The following is a 23783-nucleotide window of genomic DNA, read 5'->3' on the forward strand; positions in this document are numbered from 1 at the left end:
TTGTATTTGATTAACTTTTTATTTAAAAGGTATGGATTTCAGCAAACAAAGAAAGCCAGAGAGGGAAAAAAAATAGATACACCGTAAGGGTTTAAGAATTTACAATTTTGAAGTATCGATTATACAGCAACTCGAAGAATGTTGGATGTTTAGTCCAAAAACTCTAGGCTCCACTCAACTCCGCAGAAGAAATCAGCATGGAGTTGAGATACTTGGCTAATTTCTAAATAGTTTGGACTGTGCAATATAACAAATGTATAAATTTGTTATGGAAAGGTTTGTGAACGTGCGCAGCATCTTACATCAAGCTGACCCTTGTGATCAAGCAGCCAAACACTTTCTAGAACTGGATACGTGATAACATCATAACAAAGAGTTATTTGTACATCACCCAAGAAATAAGAGCGACAACCTGATTAATACCGTACTTTATTTTCCCTCTTTAGAAAAAAGCTATTTCTGAACATTTTCTACATCAACCCGGGAGAGCACTTTGATGCGTTTGGGCATGGCCACGATAATCTCCACCCCTGCCCTTTTTCTCTTCCCCTTAGAGGTGGTAACTGTTTTGACGCTAGCGTCCTTCTGAACCAGCATGGCCTCACTCTGAGCCTGGAGAACGTCCAGTTTCTGCCTGAGCTCCTGTAGGTGGTCAATGTCGTTGATCCCACTCACATTCTCCATGATGGATTTGAGTTTGGCCACACACTCCCTCTGCAGTTCCTCCTTTTGCAGTTCCTCCCTCTCCCGCAGACCCTGTGAAGCCTGTGGGGCCACCCACTGTGTTTGTATGCTATACAGTTGTAACTGTGGAGTTTGAGGAGTTTGCACCAGTGGCACTGTTTCTTCAGGCCCATCCCACTGAAGAGAGACTGGGGAAGCTGGGGAGAGATGCATTAGACCATTGAGGGCTTCCTCTATCTCCTCTGTTGTGGTGTGAGTGGTCTGTGAATGCAGCGTGAGCAGAGGGTGGTCCCTGTATTTGGGACACAGGTGCTCCCAGGTCCAGTTATGCTCAGACCTGAAGACGTGACAGAAGTGTTCACAGGGCAGGCGCTGGTCCCTCCACACCTCACACTCACAGGAGGGCCAGGTGGACTCTGAACCGAAGCTGACCGCGTAGGACCGCGCTGCCGTGGTCTCTGCCCGACTCTTCACCCGGAAGGTGCCGTCGGCGGCGTCGCTGGCCTGCTCCACCACGATGTCGGGGTCTTGCAGGGCCGCAGACATGTTGTCCATCACCAGGGCCACCACACTCCAAGGGCGATGCCACAGGAACGGAGGCACAGTGGGGTTGAGGCTGTACTCGCCAGAGGACTGGCTGTTGAGGTCTGTGTACCTAGAGGTTCAGGGAGTGTAGCAGGTTTAGACTGACCAAACATCAAAACACTGACATTAAAGGGGAATTACACTCCAAAATAAAAGTTTACAAAGGTAGTCAAATGTAAAGATGAGTCCACAGCCTACATCTTAACCCCAATGCAGAAGATAAGCACTGTACATGATATGGTGTTTATCTTCCATAAATTTTGCAGATATCTCAACAGAAGACCACTTTTGACAGCGAATACTATTCTAAATGGCATTGAACCCTATTCTAAAACGAACTTACCTTTGGTGCATCTGTGGGAAGTAGTCGTCAACAAGAAACTGCAGCATTTGGCTCAGGGTGTCTTTTTTATGGACCTTCATGTTATTATGTGTGAAAAAGTCGCTCTGCATTTCCAGACCTCCGTTCACCATAGACACAAAGTTGACAACATCAACCCTCACAGCGTTCGCCCATCTCTGAATGAACAAAAACAAGAGCATGTAGCTAACTCTGTATGCGCCATCATTAGACTAGGATGCACATTATGGACCTATAGCTAGCATATTATGGATCTATAGCTAGATACTGTATCACGGATTCAGCTAGCAAAAACATAACACACTTGCTACTGTTACTTCTACAGACTGTCTACATACAGTAGGTGTGGTTTAAACATGCTGTCTGCTTCAGGATGAAAGCACCTCTAAGCACAGGTCTGAGATCTGCTTTCTGTCTAACCAGCCTGACCTTCATTAATACGCAGGTTATGACACAGCAGGTCCAGGACCTGACCCCATTGCCCCTATGATTTCAGTAATTGACATGTGCACTACAAACCTTCTCCTCTGACAGCCACTTGTTAGTGAACCAGTTCTTGAAAAGTTGTCTCTTTTCCAACCAGATGGGGCTCTGCTGTAGTAGTTCTACTGCCCCCTGGTGTTGCTCTCTGGTAAGGGCACCAGCGATGGCCTTCATCATATCAAAGATCCCCTCCTGGTTGGTGATGGCTCGGGACCGGTTGCTCAGCCACTTGGTCCAGGTCCTCTCCCGCAGGTGATCGCTGAAGACTGCCTGAGCACCTGAGATTGGAATGAGAAACAGTCCGTAATTAGCAAACTCTAACCCCCTAATCTTCTAGTATTTAGAGATTGTAACAGATTAAACATTTTCTTGACCAACAGGTCTTTTCAAAAGAAAATCCTGAAACTCACAGCCAACAGTGCTGAGAGCACATTATGAAGCTAACTTGCTTTTCCCACCTCATAGCTAACATTAAAACCTCACCACTGTTCACCTGTGAATGCTGCCTCCACCGCCTTCATCTCCACAGGGCAGTGTTCAGTGAGGATGTAGGCTGGACTCCAGCCCCGGTTCCACTGCCTGAACACCCCCAGCGCCTCCCCCAAGGCTTCGGCGCTCCTCGACTGCACGACAAACAGGCCCACCGGCGCCACACTCACATTGGTGCGCACACACAGGAAGAAGAGTGGCAGGGGGAAGCGCGTCCTCTTATAGGCCGCATCCAGGAAGCACACCTCCTTGCCATACTGCCGAAGCAGCCGCCGCTGCCAGTCCGTCTGGTAGCAGAGCAACAGGTTCTCGCTCTCTGATTGAACCCTAAGCAGGAAGTTGATTCTAGGAGCTTCTGCCTTCCAATTCTCTGCCAAGGTCTAAGGGGGGGGGGGGGGGGGGCGGGGGGTGTTATGATTAATAGCTGAGGTGAAACTTTTGCATCCTTCCAATTATTTCAGTGCTAACCAAACTTTTTTTTGCGCCAGCGTGAGCTGTATATATGGTTGTGCACCATGACTTTTGCTATAACATGTCTGTCTTATTCTAAACCACAGCAGTGATATTCCCATGGACTTAAATAACCCCAATGACGTATCATGGAGTAATATTTATCTGTGCTCTGTTACATCACACACACATGTATTAATTCACCACACCAAGTGTGTAGAAGTTTCAGACTACATACGTTCTAAAAAGCAGTTCCAGAATGAGGGGTGCTTTAGCTCTGCTGGTGTTGCTGTTCTGTCTGTTTGGGGAATGGGCTCAGGGAGAGAGTGGTGGGGTCCGAGAGAATGACACCACTCAACACAGTTGTTGTTGTAGATTTACATAATAATGGCCAGCATCTACTGTCAAGTAGGGTGGCAGGTAGCCTAGCGGTTAAGAGCATTGGGCCAGTAATAGAAAGGTTGCTGGTTAGAATCAGCCGACTAGGTGAAAAATCTGTCTGTGCCCTTTGAGCAATGCACTTTACCCTAATTGCTCATGTAAGTCACTCTGGATGAGAACGTCAGAATTCAGTGACTGCGTTTAGGCAGGACAGTTCTGGACAGGCAGCCCAGTTCTGATCTTTTTTTTCACTAATTGGTCTTTTGACTAATCAGATCAGTTCTGAAAAAGATCTGATGTGTAAAGATCAATCAGTAAACAACCTTTGTTGGTGGAGAAAGTAGTCTCTGGAAAGACTCCAGGACCTGGGCTGATGACAAACATTTTCAGTGGCTTTCTGCTCTTCCCATATAAGGATAACACACCACAAAGATGTTATGAATTTTCATTTTTCTTGAATCCGTGGAAAACTCTGCATGTGTGTTCCTGAATTGTATAATAAAGGCTTGTCAAGTCTCTTTCTATCATGCACAGAAACAGGCACTGACACACAATCATCCAAACTGAAAGCTACAGACTGGGGTTTGGGAAGCTATTCAATTGTCATTTCAATTCTTGATATTTACCCATTGATTCTAGAAGAATATAACGTATAAATGCCTCGTGCTCAGCACAACTGTCGGTTTATCCTTGATTTTGGGCATCAGGAGACTGAAAGCAATATATACTGAAAGCATGAATGTTGACATGCAGAATGTTTTGGGACTATATCAAAAAGACTAATGAAACAATAGTGAGTAAAATGCCCCTTTAAACAAGTGTTTCAAAGAGGGTGGGTGACATGCATACAAACTGTTCATAAATTGCAGTGAAAACATACAGCTAACACCACAAGCCCCAATGGCCTTATCTCAGAAGACAATCCAAATATCTGATGAATAGGTGGGAATGATAGTGCAGCACAGCCTTCTCACCAGCAGGTTGACCAGGTCTATTTTGCTGTAGTGTTCCTCCGCGATGACCTGAGCCATGACGGCGTGGATGGTTTTCTCTGTGGGGAAGAAGCGCCTCAGCGGCGGCGGGGTCGTGTCTTGGAACAGCTCCGTCCGCACGTACTGGACCATCTGGTTCTTTACCTCCTTCACCTTCCTCACCCCCTGCTGCACCAACGCTCGGATGTAACCTTTGACCCTGTCGTCCATCTGATCTGCACCCTGAGGGAACGAGGAGAGAGTGGCTTTTGTTAAGTAGGGAGAAAATACCCCTAACCACTGTTACAGGGTCAGATACTTGTATTCCACAGGGAATTTTAAGAGGTCAAGGTTTTATTACATCTGTGTACCGAACAGACATACAGGCATACAGATACTAGTTATGTAGCCTAAAGAGAGTCCAATGCAATATATTCCATGGTCATAGTATAGTAATAACATAGTAATACCTTTCCAATAGGATGGCCCTTGTGGTCAGTGACACTGGGTATTTTGAGGAAATACTGTATCTTCCACTGCACTGAGGCTGGGTCTGTCTGGAGAGCTTGTTTGATGGAAATAGACATGACCCTCCTCAACCGTGATGTGTCCTTCTCCAACTGATGCAGTATGGAGCGAGCGCACACACACACACAGATATAATTATGTATATTAGTCTGATGTGCATTCTAATGTTGACTGTGGTGCACGGTCACTGGAGTTACATAATAAACATATATAAACAAACAGTTTCACACGTACCTTGAATCCAGGGAACTTCACAATGCGGCTGATTGTGAACACAGCAGGGCATGCTACTTTCTTGGTTTTCAGCAACAGGTTTCTTTTTTCCTTGCCATCTTTTGCCTGAAAGACCAAAATGAGTGGCAGGTGAGAATGGAATTGTTGAGATTGGTTGTGAACCCCACAACTACCTTGAAGCATTGATGAAACCAGGGTCAAATTCATTATCATCAAGGACCATAACCACCCGAGCCACGGCATGTTCACCCCGCTATCATCCAGAAGGCGAGGTCAGTACCGAGAGACTGAAAAACAGCTTCTATCTTAAGGCCATCAGACTGTTAAATAGCTATCACTAGCCGGCCTCCACACAGTACCCTGACCTGTCACTGTCACTAGCCAGCTACCACCCGGTTACTCAACCCTGCACCTTAGAGGCTGCTGTCCTATGTTCATAGACATGGAATTACTGGTCACTTTAATAATGGAACATTGGTCACTAATAAATGTTTAAATGCTGTTTTACTCATTTCATATGTAAACTCAGCAAAAAAAGAAACATCCCTTTTTCAGGACCCTGTCTTTCAAAGATAATTCGTAAAAATCCAAATAACTTCACAGATCTTCATTGTAAAGGGTTTAAACACTGTTTCCCATGCTTGTTCAATGAAATATAAACAATTAATGAACATGCACCTGTGGAACGGTCATTAAGACACTAACAGCTTACAGGCGGTAGGCAATAAAGGTCACAGTTATGAAAACTTGGGACACTAAAGAGGCCTTTCTACTGACTCTGAAAAACACTAAAAGAAAGATGCCCAGGGTCCCTGCGCATGTGCATGAACGTGGCTTAGGCATGCTGCAAGGAGGCATGAGGACTGCAGATGTGGCCAGGGCAATAAATTAGAATGTCCGTACTGTGAGGCGCCTAAGACATCGCTACAGGGAGACAGGACGGACAGCTGATCATCCTCGCAGTGGCAGACCACATGTAACAACACCTGCACAGGATCGGTACATCCGAACATCACACCTGTGGGACAGGTACAGGATTACAACAACTGCCCGAGTTACACCAGGAACGCACAATCCCTCCATCAGTGCTCAGACTGTCCGCAATAGGCTGAGAGAGGCTGGACTGAGGGCTTGCAGGCCTGTTGTAAGGCAGGTCCTCACCAGACATCACCGGCAACAACGTTGCCTATGGGCACAAAACCACTGTCGCTGGACCAGACAGGAATCGCAAAAAGTGCTCTTCACTGACGAGTCGCGGTTTTGCCTCACCAGGGGTGAGAGTCGGATTCGCGTTTATCGTCGAAGGAATGAGCGTTACACCGAGGCCTGTACTCTGGAGCAGGATCGATTCACAGCATCATGCTGTGTGTCACAGCATCATTGGACTGAGCTTGTTGTCATTGCAGGCAATCTCAATGCTGTGTGTTACAGGGAAGACATCCTCCTCCCTCATGTGGTACTCTTCCTGCAGGCTCATCCTGACATGACCCTCCAGCATGACAAAGCCACCAGCCATACTGCTCGTTCTGTGCATGATTTCCTGCAAGACAGGAATGTCAGTGTTCTGCCATGGCCAGCGAAGAGTCCGGATCTCAATCCCATTGAGCACGTCTGGGACCTGTTAGATCGGAGGGTGAGGGCTAGGGCCATTCCCCCAGAAATGTCCAGGAACTTGCAGGTGCCTGGGTGGAATAGTGGGGTAACATCTCACAGCAAGAACTGGCATATCTGGTGCAGTCCTTGAGGAGGAGATGCACTGTAGTACATAATGCAGCTGGTGGCCACACCAGATACTGACTGTTACTTCTGATTTTGAACCCCCTTTGTTCAGGGACACATTATTCAATTTCTGTTAGTCACATGTCTGTGGAACTTGTTCAGTTTATGTCTTAGTAAATATTTACACAAGTTAAGTTTGCTGAAAATAAACGCAGTTGACAGTGAGAGTACGTTTCTTTTCTTTTCATATACTGTATTCTAGTCAATGCCATCCTATTCAACTTTTGCTGTATGTATACACTATTCTATCCTATGTATTCTACAGATACACTAAATATTCTATCCACATACTGTCCATAATGTCTATACATCACACACACACACACGCACACACACACACACACACACACACACACACTACACTACCATGTAGAACAATAGTGAAGACTTCAAAACTATGAAATAACACATATGGAATCATGTAGTAACCAAAAAGGTGTTAAATAAATCAAAATATAGTTTATATTTGAGGTTCTTCAAAGTTGTCACCTTTTGCCTTGATGATAGCTTTGCACACTCTTGGCATTCTCTCAACCAACTTTACCTGGAATGCTTTTCTAACAGTCTTGAAGGAGTTCCCACATATGCTGAGCACTTGTTGGCTGATTTTCCTTCATTCTGTGTTCCAACTCATCCCAAACCATCTCAATTGGGTTGAGGTCGGGGGATTGTGGAGGGCAAGTCATCTGATGCAGCACTCCATCACTCTCCTTCTTGGTCAAATAGCCCTTATACAGCCTGGAGGTGTGTTGGGTCATTGTCCTGTTGAAAAACAGATGATAGTCCCACTAAGGGCAAATCAGATGGGATAGCGTATCGCTGAAGAATGCTGTGGTAGCCATGCTGGTTAAGTGTGCCTTGAATGATAAATAAATCACAGACAGTGTCACCAAAGCACCACCACACCACACACCTCCTCCTCCATGCTTCACAGTGGGAACCACACATGCTGAGATCATCTGTTCCCCTACTTTGCGTCTCACAAAGTCACGGCGGTTGGAATCAAAAATCACAAATTTGGACTCATCAGACCAAAGGACAGATTTCCACAGGTCTAATGTCCATTGTTTGTGTTTCTTGGCCCAAGCAAGTCTCTTCTAATTGGTGTCCTTTAGTAGTGGTTTCTTTGAAGCAATTCGACCACGAAGGCCTGATTCACGCAGTCTCCTCTGAACAGTTGATGTTGAGATGTGTCTTTTGATCTCTGTTTGGGATGCAATTTTTGAGGCTGGTAACTCTGAAAATGTTATCCTCTGCAGCAGAGGTAACTCTGGGTCTTCCTTTCTTGTGGCAGTCCTCATGAATGCCAAGAGTGTGCAAAGCTGTCATCAAGGGAAAGGGTGGCTACTTTGAAGAATTACCAATATAAAATATATTTTTGATTTGTTTATCACTTTTTTGGTTACTACATGATTCAACGTGTTATTTCATAGGTTTGATGTCTTCACTATTATTCTGCAAACTAAAGCAAAACCCTTGAATGAGTAGGTGTTTCCAAACTTCTGACTGGTACTATATATATATATATATATATATATATATATATATATATATACATACACACATATACACAGTGGGGCAAAAAAGTATTTAGTCAGCCACCAATTGTGCAAGTTCTCCCACTTAAAAAGATGAGAGAGGCCTGTAATTTTCATCATAGGTACACTTCAACTATGACAGACAGAATGAGAAAAAAAATCCAGAAAATCACATTGTAGGATTTTTAATGAATTTATTTGCAAATTATGGTGGAAAATAAGTATTTGGTCACCTTCAAACAAGCAAGATTTCTGGCTCTCACAGACCTGTAACTTCTTCTTTAAGAGGCTCCTCTGTCCTCCACTCGTTACCTGTATTAATGGCACCTGTTTGAACTTGTTATCAGTATAAAAGACACCTGTCCACAACCTCAAACAGTCACACTCCATACTCCACTATGGCCAAGACCAAAGAGCTGTCAAAGGACACCAGAAACAAAATTGTAGACCTGCACCTGGCTGGGAAGGCTGAATCTGCAATAGGTAAGCAGCTTGGTTTGAAGAAATCAACTGTGGGAGCAATTATTAGGAAATGGAAGACATCCAAGACCACTGATAATCTCCCTCGATCTGGGGCACCACGCAAGATATCACCCCGTGGGGTCAAAATGATCACAAGAACGGTGAGCAAAAATCCCAGAACCACACGGGGGGGACCTAGTGAATGACCTGCAGAGAGCTGGGACCAAAGTAACAAAGCCTACCATCAGCAAGGGCATTGAAGATGAAACGTGGCTGGGTCTTTCAGCATGACAATGATCCCAAACACACCGCCCGGGCAACGAAGGAGTAGCTTCGTAAGAAGCATTTCAAGGTCCTGGAGTGGCCTAGCCAAGAAGATGGTGCCTCTTCCTGTTCGGGCGGCGCTCGGCGGTCGTCGTCGCCGGCCTATTAGCTGCCATCGATTCCCTTTCCTTTTGTTTCTGTTAATTGGGTCTAATTGGTTACACCTGTTTTGTATTAGTGTTTTGTTTGTAGGCTATTTAAGGGCACTAGGCCCACTGGGTATTGTGCGGGCTTGTTCTCTGTTTATTGGTGTTGGTGTATTAGTGTGATCTCTATTTTTCCGGACAGTTTTAGTCCTGTGTATTTAGGACGGGTTGTTTCATGCGCCCTTGTGTTTTGCATGTCCGTGTCTCCGCTGTCTTTGGAATAAAAGATCCACGTACAGAATGACCTGCTCTCTGCGCTTGACTCCTCCACTCACCATTCATAGAAGTCATAACAACCCCATAGAAAATCTTTGGAGGGAGTTGAAAGTCCATGTTGCCCAGCAACAGCCCCAAAACACCACTGCCCTAGAGGAGATCTGCATGGAGGAATGGGCCAAAATACCAGCAACAGTGTGTGAAAACCTTGTGAAGACTTACAGAAAACGTTTGACCTCTGTCATTGCCAACAAAGGGTATATAACAAAGTATTGAGATAAACTTTTGTTATTGACCAAATACTTATTTTCCACCATAATTTGCTAATAAATGTATTAAAAATCCTACACTGTGATTTTCTGGATTTTTTTTCTCATTTTGTCTGTCATGGTTGAAGTGTACTTATGATGAAAATTACAGGCCTCTCATCTTTTTAAGTGGGAGAACTTGCACAATTGGTGTCTAACAATACTTTTTTGCCCCACTGTATATATACACACACACACACACACACATACAGGTTTGGTGTCACTTAGAAATGTCCTTGTTGTTGGAGGAAAAACATTTTTTTGTCCATTAAAATAACATCAAATTGATCAGAAATACAGTGTAGACATTGTTATTAATGCTGTAAATGACTATTGTAGCTGGAAACAGCAGATTTTTTAATAGTACCCGCAAAACACCAGTCTCAACGTCAACAGTGAAGAGGCGACTCTGGGATGCTGGCCATCTAGGCAGAGTTGCTAAGAAAAAGCCATATCTCAGAATAGGCCGATAAAAAGAAAAGAGGAACTCTGCCTAGAAGGTCAGCATCCCGGAGTCGCCTCTTCACTGTTGATGTTGAGACTGGTGTTTTGCGGGTACTATTTAATGAAGCAGCCAGTTAAGGACTTGTGAGGCATCTGTTTCTCAAACTAAATGCTCTAATGTACTTGTCCTCTTGCTCACTTGTGCACCGGGGCCTCCCACTCCTCTTTCTATTCTGGTTAGAGCCACTTTGCTCTGTTCTGTGAAGGGAGTAGTACACAGCGTTGTACGAGATCTTCAGTTTCTTGGCAATTTCTTGCATGGAATAGCCTTCATTTCTCAGAACAAGAATAGACGGACGAGTTTCAGATGAAAGTTTTTTGTTTCTGGCCATTTTAAGCCTGTAACCGAACCCACAAATGCTGATGCTCCAGATACCTAACTAGTCTAAAGGCCAGTTTTATTGCTTATTTAATCAGGACAACAGTTTTCAGCTGTGCTAACATAATTGCAAAAGGGTTTTCTAATGATCAACTAGCCTTTTAAAATTATACACAATTATACAATTTAACACAACGTCCCATTGGAACACAGGAGTGATGGTTGCTGATAATTGGCCTCTGTACGCCTACGTAGATATTCCATTAAAAAAATCTGCCGTTTCCAGCTACAACAGTCATTTACAACATTAACAATGTCTACACTGTATTTCTGATCAATTTGATGTTATTTTAATGGACAAAAAAGAAAAATGTTCTTTCAAAACCAAGGACATATCTAAGTGACCCCAAACTTTTGAATGGAAGTGTATACACACACACACACTCCGGACTCCGACATTGCTTGTCCTAATATTTATATATTTCTTAATTCTATGCTTTTACTTTTAGATTTGTGCATATTGTTGTTAAATATTACTGCACTGTTGGAGCTAGGAACACAAGCATTTCGCTACACCTGCAATAACATCTGCTAAATATGTGTATTTGACCAATAAAATGTTATTTGATTAGGCACCACATGGAAGAAAATTTACTGAAATAAGGTGGGACAACCTGAACTCCAATAAGAAAAGCTCCTTTCCTTTTTCCATTGCACAATGTTTTGAAAAGTTTTGCTATGATGTGTCCTAATGAATTTGATCCAGGTTCAGATGCACAATACGTCGTAATCATTTACATGGAACACTTAAAAGGCGTTTCAGAATATCATAGATATTAGCACCCTTTGATCCTGAAGTTCCTGCCTCTTCTTGATTCCACACTTTGCCCGGCCCCTGTGGCATCCCATTAGCTTGTGTCCGATGAACACAAACGGTACACCGTCAAAGGGGATACAGGGAGTACCCTTGCCGTACTTCCATTCCCAGTATAACCGGTTCTTGTGGTCCTGTGGTTTCCAACCTGTTTAGCAGAACACATTGAAAGAGCCATGAGTCCAGGGGTGTATTCATTAGTCGGATTCTGTTGCAAACCGTTTTGCAATGGAAATCGTTTACAGTCTAGGTACCAACCTGAGCTTACAGAGCAAACAGAACAAAACAGGGAGGGACCTACCTGAATTTGTCATATAGAAACTTGTTTTATTTTGCAAAACATTTTATGTATGGAGTAAACGGTTTCTGACTAATGAATACACCCCCGTAGTTTGCATAATATACATCACTAGCTACATAAGAATAACAATCAATCAATGGCTACTTAGTATAGTAGTATCAGTGGCTAAATAGTATAGAAGGGCTAAAAGATAGCAGTAGCTTGATCAATGCAAGTTTGCTCCAGACACTCAAAGATTTTTTATAACTAACCCAAGATAGACTAGAGCCTGTCGTTTCCAATAGGAGCAAATGAATCATAGTGAGCAGAAGAAGCAAGGAGGTGGGCAGAGCCAAGCACGAGCTACTGAGATCCTATTGGCGCATTGATTTGCATATCTCATTTAGGGAACGACTACTCTGTGAAGTACCCTTGTACTCCTTCTAAACAGCGTATATTTTTTAAACGTTGGCAAAGGGTGAAGTCTACAAAACACAGTCCACTCTGTTACAGATTATACTTCTGAAAGAACTGTATAAAGATCAAATGTTTCATCGATGAGAAAATGTGCAGAATTTGGGCGAAAATCCATCTCGCTCCATCTTCTCTTACTGCCGGCCACTGGGATTCCTCTCATCACCATATTTGGTAGAGAGTAAACGCCAACAGGATGCATCACATGTATACATCCGGTGAAATGTCTGTCTCATTGTTATATATGTGACGCTCTTTAGCTTGCTAGCTAGCTTACCTTGGTCATTGAAGCGCTTGTCCACACGGTAAGAAATATATTTCACACAGGTTGACTCTTCGACGTGTGAGATATGCTTATTGACCTCTTCAATTGTTTCAAAGACCGCTTCGTTGCTCATTTTTGATTATTATCTGTTACCAACGCAGAGAAACAGTCATGTAAACATTCAAATAATGTTGCTAGCTAGCTAAGTACCAGCACAGAGTTTCTAAACCCAGAGGTACAACATCGCGAGGCTTCTGGTAACGTTTGCGAGACCGATCAGGCCGGGGGTTGTGGTTTGAGACGTCAATGCGCAGTTCGGCGCGAGACGCCTTTAGACCCGCGGACGTGTTTTTACCATAGAGAATGATAAGAGGCCAACAAGCCATTTTAGCATGGGCATGCTGTCGCTATAATGGCACAGATATAAAGCTGAGTCCTATTTATCTCTATGCTTTCCACCAAATATTTATTTATATAAAAAGTTGTAGTAAATGGCACCTTTGTTTAACTAGGCAAGTCGGTTAAGAACAAATTCTTATTTACAATGCTCCGCCCTATGGGACTCACAATCATGGCTGGATGTGATGCAGCCTGGATTCGAACAGTTGCAAAATGTAGTGATAGCCCTCCATCTTCAAGATCCTTTGTACCCTGTACAAATCTCCCACTTTTCCACCACCAAAGCACCCCCAGAGCATCACAGTGCCTCCACCATGCTTGACAGATGGCGTCAAGCACTCTTCCAGCATCCTTTCATTGTCTCACAAATGTTCTTTGTCATCCAAACACCTCAAACTTAGATTAGTCTTTCCGTAACACCTTTGTCCAATCTTCCTCTGTCCAGTGTCTGTGTTCTTTTGCCCATCTTAATCTTTTCTTTTTATTGGCCAGTCTGAGATATGGATTTTTCTTTGCAACTCTGCCTAGATGGCCAGCATCCCGGAGTCACCTCTTTACTGTTGAGACTGGTGTTTTGCGGGTACTATTTAATGAAGCTGCCAGTTGAGGACTTGTGAGGCATCTGTTTCTCAACCTAGACAATATACTTGTCCTCTTGCCCAGTTGTGCACCAGGGCCTCCAACTCTTTCTATTCTGGTTAGGGCCAGTTTGCGCTATTCTGTGAAGGGAGTATTACAATTGGCAATTTCTCACGTGGAATAGCCTTAATTTATCAGAACAAGAATAGCCTTTTAAAATGAGAATCTTGGATTAGCTAACACAACATGCCATTGGAACACAGGAGTGATGGTTGCTGATAATGGGCCTCTGTACGCCAACGTAGATATTCCATAAATCTGCCGTTTCCAGCTACAATAGTCATTTACAACATTAACAATGTTGACATTGTATTTCTGATCAATTTGATATTTTAATGGACAAAGGTGCTTTTTTTCAAAAACAAGGACATTTAAGTGACCCCAAACTTTGAACTTTTAGAGATTACCAATGTCACGGTCCCCATTACAACGAAATATATGTAATTTTGTCCTTCAAACATGTAATTGAAATACTGTAGAATTCCATTCATTCCTATGGAGGACTGCTCCTACTACGGAGTGCCAATATGGCCGATCGGTGGCTTCAAAGCCTCTCAATGACCACAACATAGCATCAGCCAGGGTTTGTATTGGTTTCTACGAATTTAGCTTGCAAACGTTGCCATGACATCGCCTACAAGTGTGATCGGGATTTCGATTGGCGAATAATTGTCTGGCTATATTCACACTGTGCGGTCTCTGGGCACAGCTAGCTAGCTAAACTATTGGGAACCACTGCCCATATAGTAGAGGCGTTTGAGGTCAATCCATACAATTTTTGTAACGTCGAAATGATGCGCACGTGCATTAGTGTATACGCCCATCACAAAATCCGGTGCTAGCTGAGACGGCTCTGCTTCATCGTACATACTTGAGCCCCTGGAAAGCTGAAATAATGACGCAATTAATTCACTTAAGGGAAATGCGTTGATTGATGCCAATTACTCATCAGGTTAAGCAAGCTAATGTGCGTATTATCCGATCACAAAATAAATAACCTTAACTTCCAAACCAATATGCAATAACTGATTTATTAATTTGTTATGGGAAGATTTGTGAACCTGCGCAGTGCCTTAAATCAAGCTGACCCAGAACTGGATACAATGTCACCACATCCTAACAAAGAGACCTTTGTTAGATGAAGACAACCAGAGTTACAGATAGCAGGGAGTTCATGATCAGAACACTACATAGGGGTGACTATAATTATTTTATTAGTCATCTCAGGGATCTTACTTAACGTCAGACAAGCAATTTCCAGTTTTGCTCATCACAAAGAGAGGCAATAGACATTCAATTTTTTAAAAAAGTATACAAATTGTGTAGGACAACACTAAATACTACATAAAAACAACCCACAAGTTAAGTGGCAGAGTTGCATTTTAATACTGAACATTCTTTATTTTCCCTCTTTAGAAAAAAGCTATTTCTGAACATTTTCTACATCAACCCGGGAGAGCACTTTGATGCGTTTGGGCATGGCCACGATAATCTCCACCCCTGCCCTTTTTCTCATCCCCATGGGGGTGGTAACTGTTTTGACGCTAGCGTCCTTCTGAACCAGCATGGCCTCACTCTGAGCCTGGAGAACATCCAGTTTCTGCCTGAGCTCCTGTAGGTGGTCAATGTCATTGATCCCACTCACATTCTCCATGATGGATTTGAGTTTGGCCACACACTCCCTCTGCAGTTCCTCCTTTTGCAGTTCCTCCCTCTCCCGCAGACCCTGTGAAGCCTGTGGGGCCACCCACTGTGTTTGTATGCTATGCAGTTGTAACTGTGGAGTTTGAGGAGTTTGCACCAGTGGCACTGTTTCTTCAGGCCCATCCCACTGAAGAGAGACTGGGGAAGCTGGGGAGAGATGCATTAGACCATTGAGGGCTTCCTCCATCTCCTCTGTTGTGTGAGTGGTCTGTGAATGCAGCATGAGCAGAGGGTGGTCCCTGTATTTGGGACACAGGTGCTCCCAGGTCCAGTTAAGCTCAGACCTGAAGACGTGACAGAAGTGTTCACAGGGCAGGCGCTGGTCCCTCCACACCTCACACTCACAGGAGGGCCAGGTGGACTCTGAACCGAAGCTGACCGTGTAGGACCGCGCTGCCGTGGTCTCTGCCCGACTCTTCACCCGGAAGGTGCGGTCGGCGGCCTGCTCCACCACGATGTCGGGGTCTTGCAGGGCCGCAGACATGTTGTCCATCACCAGGGCCACCACACTCCAAGGGCGATGCCACAGGAACGGAGGCACAGTGGGGTTGAGGCTGTACTCGCCAGAGGACTGGCTGTTGAGGTCTGTGTACCTAGAGGTTCAGGGAGTGTAGCAGGTTTAGACTGACCAACCATCAAAACACTTACATTAAAGGGGAATTACACTCCAAAATAAAAGTTAACAAAAGGTAGTCAATTTAAGTTGAGTCCACAGCCTACATCTTAACCCCAATGGAGAAGATAAGCACTGTACATGATATGGTGTTTATCTTCCATAAATTTTGCAGATATCTCAACAGAAGACCACTTTTGACAGCGAATACTATTCTAAATGGCATTGAACCCTATTCTAAAACGAACTTACCTTTGGTGCATCTGTGGGAAGTAGTCGTCAACCAGAAACTGCAGCATTTGGCTCAGGGTGTCTTTTTTATGGACCTTCATGTTATTATGTGTGAAAAAGTCGCTCTGCATTTCCAGACCTCCGTTCACCATAGACACAAAGTTGACAACATCAACCCTCACAGCGTTCGCCCATCTCTGAATGAACAAAAACAAGAGCATGTAGCTAACTCTGTATGCGCCATCATTAGACTAGGATGCACATTATGGACCTATAGCTAGCATATTATGGATCTATAGCTAGATACTGTATCACGGATTCAGCTAGCAAAAACATAACACACTTGCTACTGTTACTTCTACAGACTGTCTACATACAGTAGGTGTGGTTTAAACATGCTGTCTGCTTCAGGATGAAAGCACCTAAGCACAGGTCTGAGATCTGCTTTCTGTCTAACCAGCCTGACCTTCATTAATACGCAGGTTATGACACAGCAGGTCCAGGACCTGACCCCATTGCCCCTATGATTTCAGTAATTGACATGTGCACTACAAACCTTCTCCTCTGACAGCCACTTGTTAGTGAACCAGTTCTTGAAAAGTTGTCTCTTTTCCAACCAGATGGGGCTCTGCTGTAGTAGTTCTACTGCCCCCTGGTGTTGCTCTCTGGTAAGGGCACCAGCGATGGCCTTCATCATATCAAAGATCCCCTCCTGGTTGGTGATGGCTCGGGACCGGTTGCTCAGCCACTTGGTCCAGGTCCTCTCCCGCAGGTGATCGCTGAAGACTGCCTGAGCACCTGAGATTGGAATGAGAAACAGTCCGTAATTAGCAAACTCTAACCCCTTAATCTTCTAGTATTTAGAGATTGTAACAGATTAAACATTTTCTTGACCAACAGGTCTTTTCAAAAGAAAATCCTGAAACTCACAGCCAACAGTGCTGAGAGCACATTATGAAGCTAACTTGCTTTTCCCACCTCATAGCTAACATTAAAACCTCACCACTGTTCACCTGTGAATGCTGCCTCCACCGCCTTCATCTCCACAGGGCAGTGTTCAGTGAGGATGTAGGCTGGACTCCAGCCCCGGTTCCACTGCCTGAACACCCCCAGCGCCTCCCCCAAGGCTTCGGCGCTCCTCGACTGCACGACAAACAGGCCCACCGGCGCCACGCTCACATTGGTGCGCACGCACAGGAAGAAGAGTGGCAGGGGGAAGCGCGTCCTCTTATAGGCCGCGTCCAGGAAGCACACCTCCTTGCCATACTGCCGAAGCAGCCGCCGCTGCCAGTCCGTCTGGTAGCAGAGCAACAGGTTCTCGCTCTCTGATTGAACCCTAAGCAGGAAGTTGATTCTAGGAGCTTCTGCCTTCCAATTCTCTGCCAAGGTCTAAGGGGGGGGGGGGTTGTTATGATTAATAGCTGAGGTGAAACTTTTGCGTCCTTTCAATTATTTCAGTGCTAACCAAACTCCTTTTTGCGCCAGCGTGAGCTGTATATATGGTCGTGCACCATGACTTTTGCTATAACATGTCTGTCTTATTCTAAACCACAGCAGTGATATTCCCTTAAATAACCCCAATGACGTATCATGGAGTAATATTTATCTGTGCTCTGTTACATCACACACACATGTATTAATTCACCACACCAAGTGTGTAGAAGTTTCAGACTACATACGTTCTAAAAAGCAGTTCCAGAATGAGGGGTGCTTTAGCTCTGCTGGTGTTGCTGTTCTGTCTGTTTGGGGAATGGGCTCAGGGAGAGAGTGGTGGGGTCCGAGAGTGACACCACTCAACACAGTTGTTGTTGTAGATTTACATAATAATGGCCAGCATCTAATGTCAACAAGTAAGGTGGCGGGTAGCCTAGCGGTTAAGAGCGTTGGGCCAGTAATAGAAAGGTTGCCGGTTAGAATCAGCCGACTAGGTGAAAAATCTGTCTGTGCCCTTTGAGCAAGGCACTTTACCCTAATTGCTCATGTAAGTCACTCTGGATGAGAACGTCAGAATTCAGTGACTGCGTTTAGGCAGGACAGTTCTGGACAGGCAGCCCAGTTCTGATCTTTTTTTTCACTAATTGGTCTTTTGACTAATCAGATCAGTTCTGAAAAAGATCTGATGTGTAAAGATCAATTAGTAAACAACCTTTGTTGGTGGAGAAAGTAGTCTCTGGAAAGACTCCAGGATCTGGGCTGATGACAACAAACATTTTCAGTGGCTTTCTGCTCTTCCCATGTAAGGATAACGCACCACAAAGATGTTATGAATTTTCATTTTTCTTGAATCCGTGGAAAACTCTGCATGTGTGTTCCTGAATTGTATAATAAAGGCTTGTCAAGTCTCTTTCTATCATGCACAGAAACAGGCACTGACACACAATCATCCAAACTGAAAGCTACAGACTGGGGTTTGGGAAGCTATTCAATTGTCATTTCAATTCTTGATATTTACCCATTGATTCTAGAAGAATATAACGTATAAATGCCTCGTGCTCAGCACAACTGTCGGTTTATCCTTGATTTTGGGCATCAGGAGACTGAAAGCAATATATACTGAAAGCATGAATGTTGACATGCAGAATGTTTTGGGACTATATCAAAAAGACTAATGAAACAATAGTGAGTAAAATGCCCCTTTAAACAAGTGTTTCAAAGAGGGTGGGTGACATGCATACAAACTGTTCATAAATTGCAGTGAAAACATACAGCTAACACCACAAGCCCCAATGGCCTTATCTCAGAAGACAATCCAAATATCTGATGAATAGGTGGGAATGATAGTGCAGCACAGCCTTCTCACCAGCAGGTTGACCAGGTCTATTTTGCTGTAGTGTTCCTCCGCGATGACCTGAGCCATGACGGCGTGGATGGTTTTCTCTGTGGGGAAGAAGCGCCTCAGCGGCGGCGGGGTCGTGTCTTGGAACAGCTCCGTCCGCACGTACTGGACCATCTGGTTCTTTACCTCCTTCACCTTCCTCACCCCCTGCTGCACCAACGCTCGGATGTAACCTTTGACCCTGTCGTCCATCTGATCTGCACCCTGAGGGAACGAGGAGAGAGTGGCTTTTGTTAAGTAGGGAGAAAATACCCCTAACCACTGTTACAGGGTCAGATACTTGTATTCCACAGGGAATTTTAAGAGGTCAAGGTTTTATTACATCTGTGTACCGAACAGACATACAGGCATACAGATACTAGTTATGTAGCCTAAAGAGAGTCCAATGCAATAGATCCCATGGTCATAGTATAGTAATAACATAGTAATACCTTTCCAATAGGATGGCCCTTGTGGTCAGTGACACTGGGTATTTTGAGGAAATACTGTATCTTCCACTGCACTGAGGCTGGGTCTGTCTGGAGAGCTTGTTTGATGGAAATAGACATGACCCTCCTCAACCGTGATGTGTCCTTCTCCAACTGATGCAGTATTGAGCGAGCGCACACACACACACACAGATATAATTATGTATATTAGTCTGATGTGCATTCTAATGTTGACTGTGGTGCACGGTCACTGGAGTTACATAATAAACATAAACACAGTTTCACCCGTACCTTGAATCCAGGGAACTTCACAATGCGGCTGATTGTGAACACAGCAGGGCATGCTACTTTCTTGGTTTTCAGCAACAAGTTTCTTTTTTCCTTGCCATCTTTTTCCTGAAATATCAAAATCAAATGTTAATTGTCACATGTAAACAACTGGTGTAAACCAACAGCGACATGCTTACAGGTCCTTCCCAACAACAAAGTAAAATAACAGAAAAACAATAACAAGGAATGAATACACAATGAGTAACAATAACTTTGCTATATACACGGTGTACCTGTACTGTGTCGATGTGCAAGGGTACGAGGTTATTGAGGTAGATATGTACATATAGGTAGAGGTAAAGTGACTAGGCAACAGGATAGATAATAAACAGTAGCATCAGCGTATGTGATGAGTCAAAGGAGTTAGTGCAAAAAGGGTCAATGCAGATAGTCCGGGTAGCTATTTGATTAACTATTTAGCAGTCTTAAGGCTTCGGGGTAGATGCGGTTCAGGGTCCTGTTGGTTCAAGACTTGTTGCATCGGTACCGCTTGCCGTGCTGTAACAGAGAGAACAGTCTATGGCATGGGTGGCTGGAGTCAGAATTTTTAGGGGCTTCTTCTGACACTGCCTGGTATAGAGGTCCTGGATGGCAGGTAGCACTGCTCCAATGATGTACTGGGCCGTACGCACTACCCTCTGTAGCGCCTTGCGGTCAGATACAAAGCTGATGCCATACCAAGCCGTGATGCATGCATGCTCTCAATGGTGCAGCTGTATAACTTCTTGAGGATTTGAGAAAATTAGTGGTAGGTAAGAATGGAATTGTTGAGATTGGTTGTGAACCTCAACTACCTAGAAGCATTGATGGAACCAGGGTCGTATTCATTAGGGACCATATGGAAGAAAATGTAATTAAATAGGGAGGGACAACCTTTACTCCAATAAGAAAAGCTCCTTTACATTTTCAGTTGCACAATGCTTTTTAACGCTTTTCCATAGTGCCCCAATGAATTTGTTTCAGGTCTAGATGCAAAATACATCCTAGCTACAGATTGTTACACCTGATAATGTGATCTAACCAAAGATTTAAGGACCTAGACAGCATTGCCAATATAAGGTTGGTGGAAAATTCTCTGTGCTACACCAAACGGTATCTAACCTGTAGCTCCCAGTAATGGATACCAAAAATATTTTGTTCATCACATTATCTGGTGTAACAATCTGTATGTAGCTACATGGAACACTCGAACCATTTCAGAATATCATAGATAGTAGCACCCTTTGATCCTCAAGTTCCTGCCTCTTCTTGAATCCACACTTTGCCCGGCCCCTGTGGCATCCCATCAGTTTGTGTCCGATGAACATGAAGGGTACTCTGTCAAAGGGGATAGAGGGAGTACCCTTGCCGTACTTCCATTCCCAGTATAACCGGTTCTTGTGGTCCTGTGGTTTCCAACCTGTTTAGCAGAACACATTGAAAGAGCCATGAGTCCAGAGGTGTATTATGTTAGTCTGATTTGCAGCATAACATTTTCTGTTGCAAAACGTTTTGTCAACGGAAGCCGTTTACTTTCTAGGAACCAAACAGAACTAAAACGGGGAGGGACTTACCTGAATGTGTCCAATAGAAAACTACGTTTTCGTTGCAAAGCGTTTTGTTTGGAGTAAACTGTTTCCGTTGCAAAATGCAACACAAAAACGTTTGCAATCGAATCCGACTAATGAATACACCAGTAGTTTGTGGAGGTTACATCACTACATATGAATATTAATCAATCAATGTAGGTAGCTAAATAGTATGGAACTGCTGAACGATAGCCATGTTACTCTGGTGATTGTTTGCACATTCTGCAGCTTGATCAATGCACGTTTCCTACAGGCAGCACACTCTTTGGCTAACGTCGAGAGCTAGTTTACCTTGGTCATTGAATCGCTTGTCCACACGGTAAGAAATATATTTCACACAGGTTGACTCTTCCACGTGTGAGATATGCTTATTGACCTCTTCAATTGTTTCAAATACAGCTTCGTCGCTCATTTTTATTTATAATTTGCTACCAATACATATAAACATTCAAAAAATGTCGCTAGCTAAACTAAAGCGGTAATGTTTGCGATTATTTAATTGGTTCACGTGCGGATCAATAGACCCGCCTTCTTAAAATTGTGGTTTCTCATTGGTGTAACGCGAGTTCCGTCACTAAAATGGAAACAAACAATTGGCTTCTATTCGAAACCAATCAACCATTTCTTACGCGTCATTAGATTGCGACTCAATCACGTTGAGGACAACACGCTTGACGGTACCGAATGTAAAATATTTTCGTAGCAATTTTCCTCAATGTTTCAACAGAATACAATCCGGGTTACGAATCGTATATTTTGGCATAGAAGTTATACTTTGTCGAGATCATGGACTCAGTTATCAAGGACAAAGACTACTGCACGTACAACCGCTTGCATCAGGGACCAGTCAATGGGTCCTCTTCACAGTCAAAGACACAGCAGTGGTTCGATTTTGCCAGTTGCTTTCAGGCATTATCGAAGAGACGTACCTCTACATAACCAATTCTCTACCACAACACACGTCTGCAGCGATTCTATTGGGAAGATTCATTCAACGCATTACCACTTGGTTTACACATGCAAGGTAATGGATGAGATTTTAAATGGAAGATAAGTAATTTTTTACATCATGTTTCTACAGTGACAGTCGTAGCATGATTTGGCAATCAAGATTTGGTTGGTGAGGTGATCAAAACATTGGTACTCAGGGCCCGTATCCACAAAACATCAGAGTAGGAGTGTGATGGATTTTTATTTTGTATTTATTTTTATTTAACTAGGCAAGTCAGTTAAGAACACATTCTTATTTACAATGACAGCCTACCAAAAGGCAATATACCTTCTGCTGGGATAAAAATATATATATATATATAATATATATATATATATATATATATATATATATATATATATATATATATATGAAAATGTACATGTATTGTCGTTGTGATGTGGGTTTTGTCCTATATTTATTTATATATATTGTAACGACCCTGGGTTTTTAAGCGCGGAAATCGACTCTGCCGCACGAGCGTGCTGGACGATAGCGTGCTGGACTTCGGGTTAGAAGGTCAATTGTTCGAGACCTGCTCCCTGCCTGTGTCATTGCTATATATATATATATATATATATATATATATATATATATATATATATATATATATATAATATAGGACAAAACACACATCGCAATAACAATACATCACGCAAAGCAGCCACACCTGTCAGTAAGAGTGTCCATGATTGAGTCTTTGAATGAAGAGATTGAGATCAAACTGTCCAGGTTGAGTGTTTATTTGCAGCTTGTTTCTGTCTCTTGCTGCAGCAAACTGAAAAGATCAGTTTTGCCTTTTAGATAATAATGAATACGACTATATGGATAGATTTATAAAGTTCAGGTTCACCCTGACTCTTCTAATGAACTGTATCATTATTTGACTGTAAATTATCTGTATGCAGGTGTGCTCAACCAGGTCAACGAAGAGGATATCCAAGGTAGCCTATCATAAAGGTGTTGTCCTAGTGACCTGCCCAGGATGTGAAAAACACCACATTATTGCTGACAACTTGGGTTGGTTCTCTGATCTGAAGGGAAAGAGGTTGGTAGCCAAGTTAATATAGGTCTGAACATTTTACATGCATGCATTCTACAGTTGTGGCCAAAGGTTTTGAGAATGACACATATTATTTTTCACAAAGTCTGCTGCCTCAGTTTGTATGATGGCAATTTGCATATACTCCAGAATGTTATGAAGAGTGATCAGATGAATTGCAAAGTCCCTCTTTGCCATGCAAATGAACTGAATCCCCAAAAAACATTTCCACTGCATTTCAGCCCTGCCACAAAAGGACCAGTTGACATGTCAGTGATTCTCTCGTTAACACGGGTGGGAGTGTTGATGAGGACAAGGCTGGCGATCACTCTGTCGTGCTGATTGAG

The 23783-nt window shown here is 43.5% G+C and overlaps 3 protein-coding genes and 1 long non-coding RNA gene across 4 annotated transcripts in view; 2 read left to right on the plus strand and 2 right to left on the minus strand.

Moving 5' to 3' along the window:
- LOC110523283 (uncharacterized) lies at window positions 1-13683 on the minus strand. Its single transcript, XM_036976883.2, has 9 exons — window positions 12668-13683; window positions 11606-11784; window positions 5167-5271; window positions 4875-5024; window positions 4408-4647; window positions 2607-2982; window positions 2150-2391; window positions 1613-1788; window positions 1-1339 (listed from the first exon to the last, which is right to left on the minus strand). Exons 1-9 carry the CDS (start codon window positions 12786-12788, stop codon window positions 454-456), a joined length of 2475 nt encoding a protein of 824 aa, XP_036832778.1. The 5' UTR covers window positions 12789-13683; the 3' UTR covers window positions 1-453.
- Window positions 12608-18584, plus strand: LOC149983174 (uncharacterized). Its single transcript, XR_016495884.1, has 2 exons — window positions 12608-12695; window positions 15110-18584. It is a non-coding gene; the product is annotated as an uncharacterized LOC149983174 (long non-coding RNA).
- On the minus strand, window positions 14885-22275 carry LOC110524957 (uncharacterized). The gene is made up of 9 exons (XM_036976884.2): window positions 21695-22275; window positions 21056-21234; window positions 19797-19901; window positions 19509-19658; window positions 19042-19281; window positions 17255-17630; window positions 16798-17039; window positions 16263-16438; window positions 14885-15990 (listed from the first exon to the last, which is right to left on the minus strand). The coding sequence occupies exons 1-9, from the start codon at window positions 21813-21815 to the stop codon at window positions 15117-15119; spliced, it is 2463 nt and encodes an 820-aa protein (XP_036832779.2). The 5' UTR covers window positions 21816-22275; the 3' UTR covers window positions 14885-15116.
- The window catches only part of dnlz (DNL-type zinc finger), a 7081-nt gene continuing 5314 nt past the window's right edge, over window positions 22017-23783 (plus strand). The window contains 4 exon segments of the mRNA XM_021601874.3: window positions 22017-22208; window positions 22210-22252; window positions 22255-22427; window positions 23303-23442. Coding sequence (XP_021457549.3) covers window positions 22119-22208; window positions 22210-22252; window positions 22255-22427; window positions 23303-23442 — 446 coding nt within the window. The 5' untranslated portion in view covers window positions 22017-22118.

The sequence above is a fragment of the Oncorhynchus mykiss genome, chromosome 5 (assembly GCF_057628025.1).
Source record: "Oncorhynchus mykiss isolate SJ-2025 chromosome 5, ASM5762802v1, whole genome shotgun sequence".
Taxonomy (NCBI): Eukaryota; Metazoa; Chordata; class Actinopteri; order Salmoniformes; family Salmonidae; genus Oncorhynchus; species Oncorhynchus mykiss.

What these genes read in the sequence shown, in the direction of transcription:
- LOC110523283 (XM_036976883.2), bottom strand. Translation starts at nt 12,788, where the DNA reads ATGAGCAACGAAGCGGTCTTTGAAACAATTGAAGAGGTCAATAAGCAT. An exon ending in CAAGCGCTTCAATGACCAAG is followed by an intron (nt 11,785 to 12,667) that starts GTAAGCTAGCTA and finishes TCTGCTAAACAG; the next exon opens with GTTGGAAACCACAGGACCAC. An exon ending in AGGAACTTCAGGATCAAAGG is followed by an intron (nt 5,272 to 11,605) that starts GTGCTAATATCT and finishes TTGGTCTTTCAG; the next exon opens with GCAAAAGATGGCAAGGAAAA.
- LOC110524957 (XM_036976884.2), bottom strand. Translation starts at nt 21,815, where the DNA reads ATGAGCGACGAAGCTGTATTTGAAACAATTGAAGAGGTCAATAAGCAT. An exon ending in AGGGCCATCCTATTGGAAAG is followed by an intron (nt 19,282 to 19,508) that starts GTATTACTATGT and finishes TCGTTCCCTCAG; the next exon opens with GGTGCAGATCAGATGGACGA. An exon ending in AGTGGCTGTCAGAGGAGAAG is followed by an intron (nt 16,439 to 16,797) that starts GTTTGTAGTGCA and finishes TTGTTCATTCAG; the next exon opens with AGATGGGCGAACGCTGTGAG.